Source organism: Leguminivora glycinivorella, chromosome 19 (assembly GCF_023078275.1).
Source record: "Leguminivora glycinivorella isolate SPB_JAAS2020 chromosome 19, LegGlyc_1.1, whole genome shotgun sequence".
Lineage (NCBI taxonomy): Eukaryota > Metazoa > Arthropoda > Insecta > Lepidoptera > Tortricidae > Leguminivora > Leguminivora glycinivorella.
Window position 1 is genome coordinate 1,857,019 of NC_062989.1, and position 15,887 is coordinate 1,872,905.

General features: G+C 39.1%; 1 protein-coding gene across 2 annotated transcripts in view; it reads right to left on the reverse strand.

Moving 5' to 3' along the window:
• The window catches only part of LOC125236350 (putative metabolite transport protein HI_1104), a 69,201-nt gene that overhangs the window by 12,712 nt on the left and 40,602 nt on the right, over positions 1-15,887 (reverse strand). For both annotated transcript variants that reach the window (XM_048143128.1, XM_048143127.1), the window contains exons 3-4: positions 13,289-13,418; positions 6,742-6,891 (exon numbers count right to left, since the gene is read on the reverse strand). In XM_048143128.1, coding sequence (XP_047999085.1) covers positions 6,742-6,891; positions 13,289-13,418 — 280 coding nt within the window. The remainder of the gene's footprint in view (positions 1-6,741; positions 6,892-13,288; positions 13,419-15,887) is intronic.

Below are 15,887 nucleotides of genomic sequence, written 5' to 3' on the forward strand. Positions count from 1 at the left end.
TTTATAATAAAAAAAAAAAATCGGCATGCTCCATACAAAATTCCACCCCCCATGTTAGGGAAGTGGGGTGTTGGAAAGAGACAAAAAGTAGCCTATGTCACTCTCCATCCCTTCAACTATCTCCATTTAAAAAATCACGTCAATTCGTCGCTCCGTTTTGCCGTGAAAGACGGACAAGCAAACAGACACACACACACTTTCCCATTTATAATATTAGTATGGATAAAGTTAATGAGAAAGTGCATTCTAAGTTAACTCTGCACAGTAATTGGAGTGACACAATGTGGGAGCGTCCGTGACGTTATTAACATAGAGGAACTATCGAATGATCTGTACACCCCACATTGTTTATGGTCTCTATGAGACACTAACTCTATATATATCTGTGGTGAGCTGTCACTGCTCTCTTGATTCTCCTCCGCTGAGCCAACAGCCAACAATATGGCTCCTATATTTTTATATTAAATCGTAGTTAATCCGTAATGCGAATATTATAATCTGACACACAATGTAATGTTTTCAATATATAAACAATATTAAAAACTGCATTGGCTGGATTTTGGGTGTTTCAATTAATCTCATGTAAGTACCAACATTCTTTATATTTCACATGTCGGCAGCGACGCAAATTCACTGCGCCCTTCGTCTGCTATTAGGTTATGGGCCCAGAGATGAACGCTGCACGATTGGAAATTTGTAACCTGATTTGTTAACACCAAGACGGTTTAAGATTTTGAGGTTATACATGTGACACAAGATTTCTCTCCCCTCGAGTAATCTGATATATTTCCCAAATCCAGCCAATTCGCATTTATCAAGATGACTACACCAATGAAGAATACGGACCATAATATCCCTGTCGAAAAACTTGATGGCATTAACTCCTACGTCAACTGGAAATTTGCTATGCAAATGTTGCTGACCCTGGAAGGTCTATGGAAGTGCGTCGAGGGCACCAATGCCGATACGACCCTGGACAGCCGTGCTTTGGCTCGCATTTGCCTCTCCATCAAGCCCAATTTATACCAATATGTCAGAGATGCAAAGACTGCTAAGGAGGCTTGGAAGAAGCTGGCGGATACGTTCGAGCCAAAGGGCCTTTACAGGAAGGTACTTCTACTTAGACAGCTTCACAGGATTGAATACAAGCAGTATTCCAACATGTCAGAATACATAGAGGCTGTCATGCGGCTAGTACAACAGCTTGATGACATCGGGAAGACCATTGATGATGCTGAGGTTGCTGAGATACTGCTGTCTGGCCTACCTCAAGAGTTCGACAATCTTGTCTCAGGCTTGGAGACTGCCTGTTTAACCAGTAATTTGAAAAGTGAGGTTGTCCGTACGCGTCTGCTTCAGGAGGAGCACAGGCGCAACGGCGAGGAGAACTCCACGGCTTATTATGTCAAAAAGAAGAAGGGTGCCTTATTCTGCAAATACTGCAAAAGGAATGGACACACGGACAAAAGGTGCTTCAAGAAGAAAAAGGATGAGCAGAAGAATCCACACGAATCTATGTATGCTTGTGCGAATGCAGCCTTCAGTGAGGATTCCAAAGAGTTCATTCTGGATTCCGGCTCGACGTCCCATATGTGCTCAGACAAGGACCTTTTTAGTGAAACCCAAGGTAAAAGTTCTGTTGTTTTTATTGCTAATGGTCAAAAACTAGTTAGTAGTAATACTGGTAGGGTTCCCATAACTTCTAGTATAAGCCTAAATAATGTTCTCCATGTGCCAGACCTCACTAGTAATTTGCTGTCAGTAGGACGTGTTGCAGACAGGGGATATACTGTCATTTTTAATAAGGATAACTGTCAAATATATAAAGAATGCAAAATCACAGGCAACCATGTTTTAACTGCTAGGAAAGAAAAAGGGTTGTATAAAGTTAAGGTGCAAGGGCGGCGTGTCCTCGAGGAGGAGTCTCTCAAGCCCATGCATAGGCAAGGGACAGAGAAGGCTCATGCTGCGTCAAGTGTGTCTATGGGCACATGGCATTCACGCCTTGGACATTTATCAGAAGAAGGTATGCGGACACTGGGTGATGGGAAACATTGCATGAATTTTCGATTTCAGGCTCAAGACATGCATGGTAGTTGCGAGTCGTGCTTGGCTGGGAAGATGCCTCGAGCTCCTTTCCCGGTCAGCACCAGCCGTGCTTCCCAACCGAACCAGCTCATACATTCAGATGTCATTGGCCCGATGCAAGTACGCTCATGGGGCAACGCACGCTACTTGCTAACCTTCACGGATGACCATACCCGGAAGACATGGGGATACTTGATGAAGAACAAATCTGAGGTGAGTTCCCATTTCATTAATTTCAAAAACCTAGTAGAGAAACAAAAGGACTTGCCAATTAAAGTGCTTCGCACTGATAATGGTACAGAGTATGTTAATCATAGACTCAGTAGTTATCTTCAGAAGCATGGCATTATTCACCAGACTACTGTACCCTACTCGGCACAGCAAAATGCCAGAGCTGAGCGTGCAGGAAAAACTATATTTGATAAAGCAAGAGCAATGTTACAGGAATCTGGCCTTTGTAATCGCTACTGGGGAGAAAGCGTAATGTGCGCGATTTATTTGAAAAATAGGTCTCCTACCAGGGCTCTGTCGGGTGACATTCCTGAACGCTTATGGTCTGAATCTGAGATAGATGTTAGCCATTTACGCGTCTTTGGTTGTCTTGCTTATTCTTTAATTCCTAGTCAAAAACGTCGCAAGCTAGATGCAAAAGCAAAAGCGTACATTTTTGTGGGTTACGGTGAACATTGCAAAGGTTATCGTTTGAGTGATCCTGCCAATCCTCGTAACGTAATACTTTCAAGGACAGTATCTTTTATAGAAAATAAATTTCCTGGTAAAAATGACAGGTGTAAGGCAAAATGCGGAGATGATTTTTATTTTTATAATGTTGACATGAGCAATGGCAATTTTAATGTTAACAATTTTAATAATGTGGATAATTTAAATTCAAATAAATCTAGTCATGATGTTTTAAATGATGAAATAATTTTAAATAATGAAATGAATTTAAATAATAATGCCAATTTTAATAATGAAAGTGATAAATCTAACAAATCTTGCTCAACTAGCCCTCGTCAAATTTCAGATGCGGAGACGCTGACGTCACCTGCGTGGTCGCCGTTGTCTGAAAGATACTGTACTGGCGATGAAGGTGATGATGACGCGCGTGATGGGGACTATGTGCCGGAGGGCTCAGAGTCTTCGCTTCCTGCGTCATCACTTGATAGTAATGACAAAGGTAATGGAGCTTGTGTCCCACTGGACATTGTGTCTTCTGTGCCGGAGTCTTCTTCACCTGGTAAGGAGTCAATGTCGTCGGTCACTGCCGACGCATCTAACTCTCGCCCCGTACGTAGTACGAGAGGTACTGTACCGAGCAGATTTGACAGCTACGATTTATCCATGTTATCAACCATGGCTGACGGGTCATTAGATGAACCCTCGTCATATGAAGAAGCGGTCAACTCTCCAGAGAAGGATAGTTGGTGCGAGGCGATGCAAAGTGAGTACAGCTCTATGATCAAAAATAAAGTTTGGACGCTAGTTGATAGGCCCAAAAACGAAAATATTGTTAAGTGTAAATGGGTTTTTAAAAGGAAACTAGATGATTCAGGTAAAGATTCTAAGTTTAAAGCTAGACTGGTTGCTCGAGGCTTTAGTCAGAAAGAGGGGATAGATTTCACTGACACTTTTTCACCCGTAGTGAGGCACAGCACCTTGAGAATTTTATTTTCTTTAGCAACTGAATTAGAATTAGAAATTGATCATATAGATGTCACTACTGCATTTTTAAATGGAGAATTAAATGAACGAATTTTTATGGAACAACCATCAGGTTTTAAATCTAATGACAAAGTTTGTTTATTAAATAAGAGTATATATGGCCTGAAGCAGGCAAGTAGGATGTGGAACGCAAAAATCCATTCAGTTTTGTCACAAAATAATTATATACAAAGTAAATGTGAACCTTGCATATATACTAAGAAAACTGAGACAGAATATGTAATTATAGCCCTGTATGTTGACGATTTCTATATTTTTCATAATAATTGTATTAAAAATGTTTTAAAACTTTTGCAAGATAATTTTGAAGTTCGTCATTTAGGTAAATTACAAAATTGTTTAGGTATGTATGTTTATAGGAAAAATGGCATAACTACATTAGATCAGTCAGCATACATAAGGCGTTTATTATTAAAGTATAATATGATGAATTGTAAGGCTGTTTCCACACCACTACCTGTAAATGTAAAATTTGAAAAATCAGAAAAAGCATGTATTGATGATGATGCATATAATTATAGGCAATTGTTGGGCAGTTTGATGTATTTAAGTGTTTGTACAAGACCTGATATATCATTTGCATGCAGCCAGTTAGGCATGTTTAGTAATTGTTTTGATGACACTCACTGGCGCGCTGCAAAACGGGTTCTGCGTTATTTAGCTGGTACAATTGATTATAAACTGTACTTTACTAAAAGCAATAGTTTTGATATTAATGCTTACACAGACGCGGACTGGGCAAACGATATATCAGACCGTCGATCTTACACCGGGTTTGTCATAAAATTAGGCAATAATGTTATAAATTGGGAGGCCCGAAAGCAGCGTTGTATTGCTCTATCTAGCTGTGAATCGGAGTATATAGCTATTGCTGACGTTTGCAAAGACATTTGCTTTGTTAAAAGTTTCATTTCTGAAATTCTAGACAAAACTTGTAATGTAGTTGTATTTAACGACAGTCAAAGTGCACAAAAGTTGCTTCTTGTAAAAGATCACTCCCATAAAAGAACTAAGCACATAGATCTAAGATATCATTTTGTAAAAGATTTAGTTCAAAAGAAATACCTAAGTGTACAATATTTGCAAACTGACCATATGGTGGCAGATGTACTAACTAAGCCTTTATGTAGTCAAAAACATAACACCTTTGTGAAAGCATTAAATCTCAAACCGTAGTTTCTAAAATGTTTTGTTTTTGTGATGAACTGATGTTATTATGTAAAGTTATGCATCATTTACTGTTTTTATTCTTAGCATGCTATAATATAAGATTGTATGAAAGCTTGTTATATTTAAGCTCTACATAAATGTTCTAAACTAGAGTTAGTCAATATAGTAGAGCCATTATTTAAATATAATATAATCCAATGTGATGTGTAAGGAGGAGTATCGAATGATCTGTACACCCCACATTGTTTATGGTCTCTATGAGACACTAACTCTATATATATCTGTGGTGAGCTGTCACTGCTCTCTTGATTCTCCTCCGCTGAGCCAACAGCCAACAATATGGCTCCTATATTTTTATATTAAATCGTAGTTAATCCGTAATGCGAATATTATAATCTGACACACAATGTAATGTTTTCAATATATAAACAATATTAAAAACTGCATTGGCTGGATTTTGGGTGTTTCAATTAATCTCATGTAAGTACCAACATTCTTTATATTTCACATGTCGGCAGCGACGCAAATTCACTGCGCCCTTCGTCTGCTATTAGGAACAAGTAACGAATCAGTAAATTCGAGTTATTTGTAGTGACATCTAGCGTCAAACACGTGTCAATCACGCGTCAAATAGCGTAAATTATCAGTACCATTACTCGACACTAGGAGTCAACAGTGTCGCGCCTGCCAAAAATTTAATATTAAAACAGTTTACAACTTATATTACAAGCAGAAGGAATTGAAAACAGAATAGGTACCTACTGATTAATACTATTGTAATATTAGCTAAAAATTGTTGCGCTAATGCTAACTTTCCGTTCGTCGCGACATCTATTGACAAGTAGCAGTACTTATAATTTAATTGACGCGTGTTTGACACTAGATGTCACTAAAAATTACTCGAATTTACTGATGTATGGAGTTACAACTCTTCCCTTAGGTACTTATTCCTCTGTGGTTATTAGTGAAATCTCTTTTTAACCCCCGACGCAAAAACGGACTGTCTGTCTGTCTGTCTGTTTGTCTGTCTGTGTGTGTGTCTGTCTGTGGCACCGTAGCTCCCGAACGGATGAACCGATTTAGATTTAGTTTTTTTTGTCTGAAAGCTGAGTTAGTCGGGAGTGTTCTTAGCCATGTTTCATGAAAATCGGTCAACTATGTCGCAGTCGGGGGTTTTTTCAAAATTTTAATTTTGTGGTTAGGTTATTGGCTTCTAGTGGATTAGCCCCATATTATATCCTTATAGTAAGTTTATATACATACACTGCAACTATTTGTATACACTCCATCAAATTCTGTGACCCTATTGAAGATGTATGCTGGCAAAATTTTCCCAAAGGGCAGCAGGTGCTACGGGAAACAAAATCTGAAGTACACTGTTGCGAGCTATGCTGTTTTGGAAATGTTATATGTACAGAACTGCATGAATAATTATAGTGCGTAAGACTAGTATACATCTTGTATATAGATAGTTAAGTTTTGTTAGTTCATAAGTAAACAATATTTGTACGCCTGTCGGGGCAAAACAAGAATCGTGCTGTGGATATTTTTTTTGAACACCTATGTATATACGCTTGTTTTATGCAAATAAAATAATCATTCATTCATTCATTCATTCATTCATTCATTCATTCATTCATTCATTCATTCCAAAGGGCAGCAGGTGCTACGGGAAACAAAATCTGAAGTAAACTCGGCGTAGAGCTAGCTGCGACAGACTCGATAGACTAGGCTCGATGGGGTAGATTCTAAACTTACTTATCTGCGACGAATCCAATGATGACGCCGACAACAGTGAAAACTGCCATGAAAGCTGGGCCAGCCAGGACTTGGTAGTCTAATCCCAGACCGTTGTAGCCCCATTCGCAGTACCTTGTGCTTGTGCCGTTCAGAGTTAGGGACTCGCATCTGTAAGAAAGGTGTAAGGTTAGAACAGATGTAGGTACTTATGATTCGGTCAAGTTGTGTTCGAATGTATGGGAAATAAAAAAAAATTAAATCCAGCAAAATTTTAATGTAGTATGGTACCTTAGGGTAAGGCGCTTTGCGCACACTAGCGTCCCCTACCGTCCCCCTGACGCAACATAGTTAGTGTGCGCAAAGCACCTTACCCTAAGGTATCAAACCGCATTTCTTTTTATTTCGATTTAATTTTTTTTCAAAAAACACAGTTTGACCGAATCAATCATTAATATGTTTGTAATAGGATATTTCCTGTGTGGTGACGGGTTAAGAATTTCACTATCCGTTTTCTTCCCGTGGGTGTCGTAGAAGTCGACTGTGGGATATGGGTGAAATTGTGGCTGAAAGGCTGGCAACCTGTCACTGCAATGTCACAATTTCGTTTTCTTTCAACCCCTTATTTGCCAAGAGTGGCATTGGATGTCGAATAGTTTCATGTGCTCTGCCTACTCCCCTATGGCGCTACAGGCGTGATTGTATGTATGTATGTAATAAGACAGAGGCAAGATCCACTACGCAGGCTTCGTTATCAAGCAAAACACATCCAGAACACTCTTCGTTAACAATTTATTCTGGGTCTTTCTGTAAGTGAAGTATCTAGGTAGGTATGTGCACAAAAAGGCAGTCGCTCCACAAATGAAAATTATACCAAACTTACAGTATGTATATTTTGGTATTTAAATAAATGTAGACAAAATCTACCCTCAAAGGGCTCGAAAAAACAGGTCGCTCAGTGACAGTTCGGCCGGGTTTTGTTGTTTGGTTGGTTAACCGACAAATATAGTAACAACCAGAATAATTAATTGGTTTACGTTTTTTTAAATACCTACAAAAAGTATGGAGTACTTATAGGTAAGTACTCTGTTTGTATTTTTAACTGCAATCGAAGACATATATAATTCCGTATAGACAGATAAAGTCTAAGAAAAATACGTACTTCAGTACAATCAGTACCAATACAGAAAAAGGTACGGTGGCCTAGATCGCATTACATCTTTGGGGTACGCTCAGCTAGAAGGCGCTAATATTAATATTTGACATTTTAACACATATCAAGCTATATGGGCTAAGCTATAGGCTATATGGGCCAAATTGTCAAAACTGAGGTTCAGAAGTTTTAAGCCTGTGCCAAGAGAAGGCAGTCTATGCACTGTGATTACACACACAACTCTCTATAATACTCGATCCTCTTTGCTGCAATTCTCCGTGTATATTTTAGTTGGATTCAAGCGTATTTAAAAGCGCGTAAAATAATTAAACGCTAGTAATTGCACGACGTCTATCGATGACGTTTAATGAGGTAGTTCACAGGTAATAATAATTACTGATTACATGGTACACGTTTCCTTGTATAGGGAAAATTGCAAAATCACTTGGGCATTGACTTGCATGTCGCCGTGACACAAATTAAGTGATTCATAAATAAATAGGTATTCATTATGGGAGAATAATTTTTGCCAAAGTCTGTACTTTGGCAAAAATTATTCTCCCAATTTAGGTCCAAACTTGCCCAAACTTGGTCGTTCACTGAAACCGAGAAATGCCGACTCAAGATTTGCCAACGAGCAATGGAGCGCAGCATGCGGAGTTTATAGAACCGATCGAGTTAGGAACACCGAAGTTCGCTCCAGAAATGGTATACTTAGTAGATGTGGGTATCAAGACCGCCAAGAAGTGGGATTGGGCGGGGCATGCTTGCCGAATGCACCCGAGCCCGGGACGGTGGGCCAAAGTGAACTTATTTTGCAGCAACTGGCAAGAGCGAGCAACAAACCGTGAGGAGTGGAGAAAGGAAGGGGAGGCCTTTGCCCAGCAGTGGGACAGTATATATAAAAAATATAAAAAAATAGCTACTATTTTTATATTATTATATTATATTATACATATATATTTTTTATAAAGGTACAGTCACCAATCAGAGATATAGGGGCTGCCAAAATTCACAATTATTGTAAGTGTGCGTTCTAATATTTTTGAATTTCTTCACTTCAGTTCTTACTTTTACTATTCGTACTTTTTTACGCACTAGTGCAAGAAGTACCTACCCTACATTTCTAGTGCGGTCGAAATTTTGGAGGTGTCATGTCGATTGTAGGTAGTGTAGGTACATAATCATGGCCCGAATATATTATTGAATTATTTTTTTTTACGTAATTTCCGAACTAAAACTATTCTTAAATAAATAACACAAATTATATAACAGCGCACAACTTCCTAGTTTTTTGCACTGAAACCGGATTAGATAATAACTGTGACAGTATGTCCTTGTCGCCATTTTGTCGAGTTTTTTATCATATTAAGGAATCGGTACTTAAAGGCTTATTATAGGCATTAAATAATAATAGATATTATCAAATGCCTTTTATTTTTTTGCCCTTTTTTGTTGTTTAAGAATAGCGTAATAGATATTGTTAAATAACTAATGATTGTTTGCACATTTTGCTGCATAATTCTGGGTGATTATTAAAACACGAAAATCGAACAAAAAAATAACGTTATTTGGCTATAAAGATTTACCAAAATTTGTCCTTTATTTTTTTTACAATTCTACCGCCTGATACCTTTAAAAATGTTGGCATATCTAATTATGATTTCTTTAATTATTTTCGACATTTTTTAAAATCTCACGGTAAATTTTATGTACGACAAAAAATATGTTTACACGAATATTATAAATGTTAATGAATTTCTAATAAGAAATATCGCCAGTTAAACCTAAACCAGAGGTCATTTTTACAGAGTCTGTGCTTACATTTCCCGCGCGAGCGAATACAATTCGTGTTCGAAATGTTTTTCCTACGGGTTTTTACGGAAACGCAGAAACATGCGCGGACCCAGAGGGAGGGGGCGGAAGGGTCTCATGGGGGTCACGAGTCACGACCCCCATGACCCACCCTGAAGCCTAGGTGGGCACTGACCACGTGACCCCCCGTGGGCACGAAGCGAGATCCGCCCTTGCGCACAAGCGTGTCTTGCTAAGTTGCTAGTTCGGTCAACCTTCGTAATTTTTTTTGTACTGGGACTGATTGATATTAACATGCTACGTTCGTGCACTGAGAGAAAATTTGCATTGTGAATTTAACAAGTTCGACTTGTTGCGGTTTATCCGTTTGAATCAGCCAAACGTATGTTTAAAACAATATGTGTCAGGTTGTTTTTATAAAATCGACTTGTTGATTCAAATATATTGCCGATTCAAATGACAAGTAGCTTGTTGTTTGAACCAAAGAGCACGTAGGCGCTATTTTAACCAAAAAACTTGTTGAACGAACATGAAAACTGGTTGTACTTTCTCTCAGTGTGTGTTTTCATGAAAATACGAAGGAAAAATATTTCGCAGTACATCATACCTCCCTTGAAGTTTCATAGCTGAGCAATAAAAGCTATGGCATTGGCCCAATTGATCGTAATCTAAAGAATGTATCATCACAGCGGTTTGCTCTCAACATCAATTTATATTAATTGTGGTAAACGACTCAATGGAACTTTTGCGATTTCAGAGAAACCGCTTACAGTAGGTACTGATACATTACGATACAAGTGCGTAAAAAAGGAAGGAAGGCGATAAATTAAAACACGACCGAAGTTTGGAGTGTTTTAAATCGACACGAGTTACGAATTTCCTTTTCGCACGTGTATCGTACGACGTTTTCCAGATAGCCCTCCGAAGTTTCGACCTGGCATAATTATAATGAACCACTTCTCGAACTTAGTGCGTAAAAAAACACCGTATTCTAAAAATAACTATTTCAGTACATTTGCTGTTTTTTCCGCACTAGTTCGCAAAGTAGTACCTACATTTCTTTTCAGGTTGAAATTTTAAAGGGCCATGTGTAGTAAAAACGTTGTACACAGGGATTTCGTAACTCGTATCGATTTCAGACACTACTTTCGGTCGTGACTTAATTTTTCGCCACACGTTTCTAACTTCCTCTTTTCCACACTTGTATCGTAATGATATTTTTCAGTACAGATGGTGTTTTTTTTACGCACTAGTGCGAGAAGTGGTTCATTATATGCTAGGTCGAAACTATGGAGGCTCATCTGTACTGAAAAACGTCGTACGATACACGTGCGAAAAGGAAATTCGTAACTCGTGTCGATTTAAAACACTCCTTTCGGTCGTGACTTAATTTTTCGCCACACGTTTCTAACTTCCTCTTTTCCACACTTGTATCGTAATGATATTATCTAAAAGGCTGGCTTCGGATCGACCAAAGTGGAGACAACTTCATCAAGCTGCACCGACAAGAGCCCCGCTCTTAAATTGAATAATATCGTAATGAGCATTTCTTTTTTTTTTTGCCAATATTTTTTTTTTATTGTTTTAGGGAATTTTAGGTCAATTGTACTCAGAATCACGAGTACTTTCAATCTTACTGGGAGACAAAAAGTGTCCCAGAATTTCCATACATTTTTGTTACTTTCCTCTTTTGTTACCCCATATAACATGTACGGAAAATGGTAACAAAATAAGAAAAAATCGTATGGGTCAATTTTTTTAACTACTAGTTAGGATTGAAAAGGTTAGTAATTCTGAGTAGAAATAGCATATACTACTAATTAATAAATAAACTACTGTAAGAAGGACTAAACGTAATTTATTCTTTTACAGATACTTTGCTATAGAATGCTCTATTCAAGGTACAATACTTGTCATAGTTTACTTTTTTCCCGCAGAAAAACCCGTCTAAAAACTGTAAAAGACATAACTAGAACCGGAAACTAGTTCTTTATGAAATTAATTTTATAATGGCATTATGGAATGTTAAAAGATTTCCTTATTGGCTAGTTTTTGCTGAATTTGCAGTATTTCAGATAAACTGTGCAATTTACTTTAAGTTAAATGTAGTGAAGTGCTAGTTGTGGAAACTTTCCAAAAAAATATATTTAATTTCTTGAAACATTCACGAAAAATAAAGGGAATTTAAATTTATGAAATGGAAAGTTTTCACCCATACAATTGTCCGTACAAAGTATGGAAAGTTCCCGAAATTTTCCTATGTGAAAAATGCTGAAAATTTCAGAATTTTGGACACTTTCCGTCGGCACATCAGTAGTTAAATGTCAGAAAATAAATATGTCGTTTAGACTTGTAGCCGGAAATGCTTGAAACATATTTTTTGGCTGCGTAACTTTGTTTAGACTCGTTAGAAGATAAACATACCAAAAGCCCCTGTCCGTGCCTCTTAAGCCGGCGGGGAGAGGGGGTTCTGAAGATCTCTGATTTCCATTTTTCGCGGCTTTCGGACGACCGGGGACTCGAAACTTCCAACTAGCCCAAACAAAGTTACGATGTCAAAAGTTGTGTTTCTTGCATTTCTCACTACTCCTGTTTTATACGTCTACTGCAGTGACAGGTTGTCAGCCTCTCGCCTACGCTACAATTCAACCCATATCCCACAGTCGACTTCTACGACACCCACGGGAAGAAAGGGGGTGGTGAAATTCTTAACCCGTCACCACACGGGACACGGTATTAAGTAGTTCTTTAGTTATTTAGCAAATTGACAGACAAATAGAACGGATAGATTCGCAACACTTGCAACATTTTGGGACCTTTTGACTTATTAGTATGGAACTACTTTTTTGGGTGGTCTAGTGGTCAGTGGCCTATTTATTAATTATTGACGATGAGTAACAAAATCACTTATCAATCAAATGTGTCTCCAGGTCTCCACACATCCATCTTAACATTCTCATTTCCGCTACATGCAATCTCTTTCATCCATCACCTTAAAGGAGTGTACAAGTTTCTAATGGGTCGGCAACGCGCACGTGACACCGCTTGAGTTGCTGGCGTCCATAGGTTACGGTGATCGCTTTCCATCAGGCGGGCCGGCGGGCCGTATACCTGTTTGCCACCGACGTGGTATAAAAAAAAAACCTTTAGGGCCCAACACTCTGATCCATACATGACGACCAGGTCTGACGATGGATTTAATCCTCTTTTGTTCCTCCGTCCCCATTTCACCTTAGGGCCACCAGACAATCGGCAATGCGGCATCGCTTCACGGTTAGTATTCCAAAAATACGCACTAAGCGTTTCGCTTCAACATTTATTTTGCGAACCGCCAAGGAGTGGAATGCCCTGCCTGAGTCTGTGTTCCCACATGAGTACAATCCAGGTCTCTTTAAAGCAAGAGTAAATAGCTATCTCATAGGTAAGCGACTAAGCGTGCTCCACCGTAGACCGCATCATCACTTACCATTAGGTGTGATCGTGGTCAAACGTCTACCTATTCATACTAAAAAAAAAAAAATCTTAACTCTTCAATCGAAGAGGCATCCGGGCGTTCGTGTATGATACCTATTTCAGTTAATATTAGAAAGGTTGACTCACGCTGAGCTGGAGTTGACCTTCTCGCAGACGACGGGCAGCTGCGCGTACGTGAGGTGCGAGTGTGAAGTGTTGAGCATGCACGCCTTGTCGCCGTAGTGGAGGTCGTTTGCCGTCACTTTTGACGTGGTTCCTGAGGGAGAAATATATTATTAGAGATATATTACTACACCCCCGTGTGGTGACGAGTTACGAATTTCACCACCCCCGTGAGTGTCGTACAAGTCGACTGTGGCACAGTATAAAACAGTAATAACTCTTCTAACAAACTTCACGCCGCGCGGTGTGTCGAAAAACTACCCTCGCACGCAGCGAAACTGGGAAATATTGGGTTGGACAGTCGGGCCCGCGTTTGCGCGCTGTGTTGACGTGTGTGTGAAAATGACGTCAGCGTTACTGTAGTGTTTACAAGCGCGGATCCAGCTTCGTGCCCAGGGGGGGGTCACGTGGTAAAGGCCCGGGGCCCCAGGAGGGGGTCACGTGGTCTATTTGTATGGCCAACATAGGCTCCGGGAGGGGGGTCATGACCCCCATGACCCCCCCCCCCCTGGATCCGCTCATGAGTGTTTATGGGTGTATGGAGAACAGTTCTAAAAATTCGGAAATAACATTCTTCAGAATTCCTAGACATCCATAAAAGTAAGTGGTTGTTATATTTTTGCGGTGTACCTGAGTACATGATTCCTTATGTAAATAAATTGCCTAAAAGTGAGATTTAAAGCTATAATGATCTTCGAAAATTCCTCCTAATTTGATAAACAATCATGAAACGGTCTAATTTCCCCTTTGGGCTACAAGGTCAGATTTCAGCGAGACGTTGGTAAAAAATAGTGCTTAATAGTACTATCAGCAGCAAAAGTGCATGGAGAAATTATGAATGAATTCATTGATAAATTCGCCATGCACTTTTGCAGCTGATAGTACCTACGCTTGCTTTTTAGGGTTCCGTAGTCAACTAGGAACCCTTATAGTTTCGCCATGTCTGTCTGTCCGTCCGTCCGTCCGTCCGTCCGTCCGTCCGTCCGCGGATAATCTCAGTAACCGTTAGCACTAGAAAGCTGAAATTTGGTACCAATATGTATATCAATCACGCCAACAAAGTGCAAAAATAAAAAATGGAAAAAAATGTTTTATTAGGGTACCCCCCCTACATGTAAAGTGGGGGCTGATATTTTTTTTTCATTCTAACCCCAACGTGTGATATATTGTTGGATAGGTATTTAAAAATAAATAAGGATTTCCTAAGATCGTTTTTTGATAATATTAATATTTTCGGAAATAATCGCTCCTAAAGGAAAAAAAAGAGCGTCCCCCCCCCTCTAACTTTTGAACCATATGTTTAAAAAATATGAAAAAAATCACAAATGTAGAACTTTATAAAGACTTTCTAGGAAAATTGTTTTGAACTTGATAGGTTTAGTAGTTTTTGAGAAAAATACGGAAAACTACGGAACCCTACACTGAGCGTGGCCCGACACGCTCTTGGCCGGTTTTTTAAAATTAATTTTGCTAAGTATAGTTAGGTATAGGTAGTAAGCTTATTTAATAACACGTGGCAAAAAATCACCACTTAAATTTTATTACACAACCGAATACTCTTCTCACAAAAAACTATCCAACTTCACGCAACTTTAACTATTTACATCAACAATGACGTTTCAGTCGCAAAATTCCAACTTTTTTTCCACGTTAATGATTACCAAAATAAGTTAATCGTTACGGGCAAATTGCAGAACATTTCGTGCTTTTTGTTTAATTATTAGGCTTGGAGATCGAGGCCGTTCAATGTCGAGGTACACATCGGACAATGCCGATCAAATATATGAAAGAAGCGCGTTCCTGCGCACACAGTCTAAGCTCGTGTAGGCAAAACGCGTACAATGCTTGTATGAGTGAGATATGACAGGTCGACTACAGTGTGCGTAGTCGAATGCACAAACGCTCACGATAATATCTCCTTCGTAGCTACCTATCTCTATCGCTCGTGCGTATTGGCGCGACAGAGTCAGACTACCTTTCTGCGGCGTTTCAATTTCGTTTCGTGTCGCAGAAATGCCATTCGGCTACGAGGGTTGGTCGCGTTCTTAACTTTGAGGTAACCGATAGCGGGTGGGCGGTACTTTCAGCGGGGAGCGGGAGTGGCCATACTGTACAATAGTACCTACTCTTTATTATACTGCGCTTTTTGTTTAATTACTAAATGAGTTCGCGGCCGTTCAGTGTCGAGGTTAGGGCGCAAAAAGTTTGGTTACATCATGGCGTGAGCATGTCAGTGATTGATAGGGGCTTCTGTGTTGCTTTATGTTGTAACACTTACCTATGATATAATCGGTTGATGTTTATCTTAAACGCTTGTAGATATTTAATATCAATATCATTATATATCTTGAAACGTGAATTCTTTTTACAAGCTTTTATTCAACTTGCCTTAGTTTGGGTCAAAACGTAGAAGCTAAATTTTACCTACTTCCCGGTTTCCGATTGAGCTGAAATTTTATCTTTTTTTTTGTGATATACGTATCGTATAATATACGTATCTGCCGCCATCAATGTTCCCTTAAAATTCGAGTTTTACAATTTTTACATTTCTTTTTAATTTATC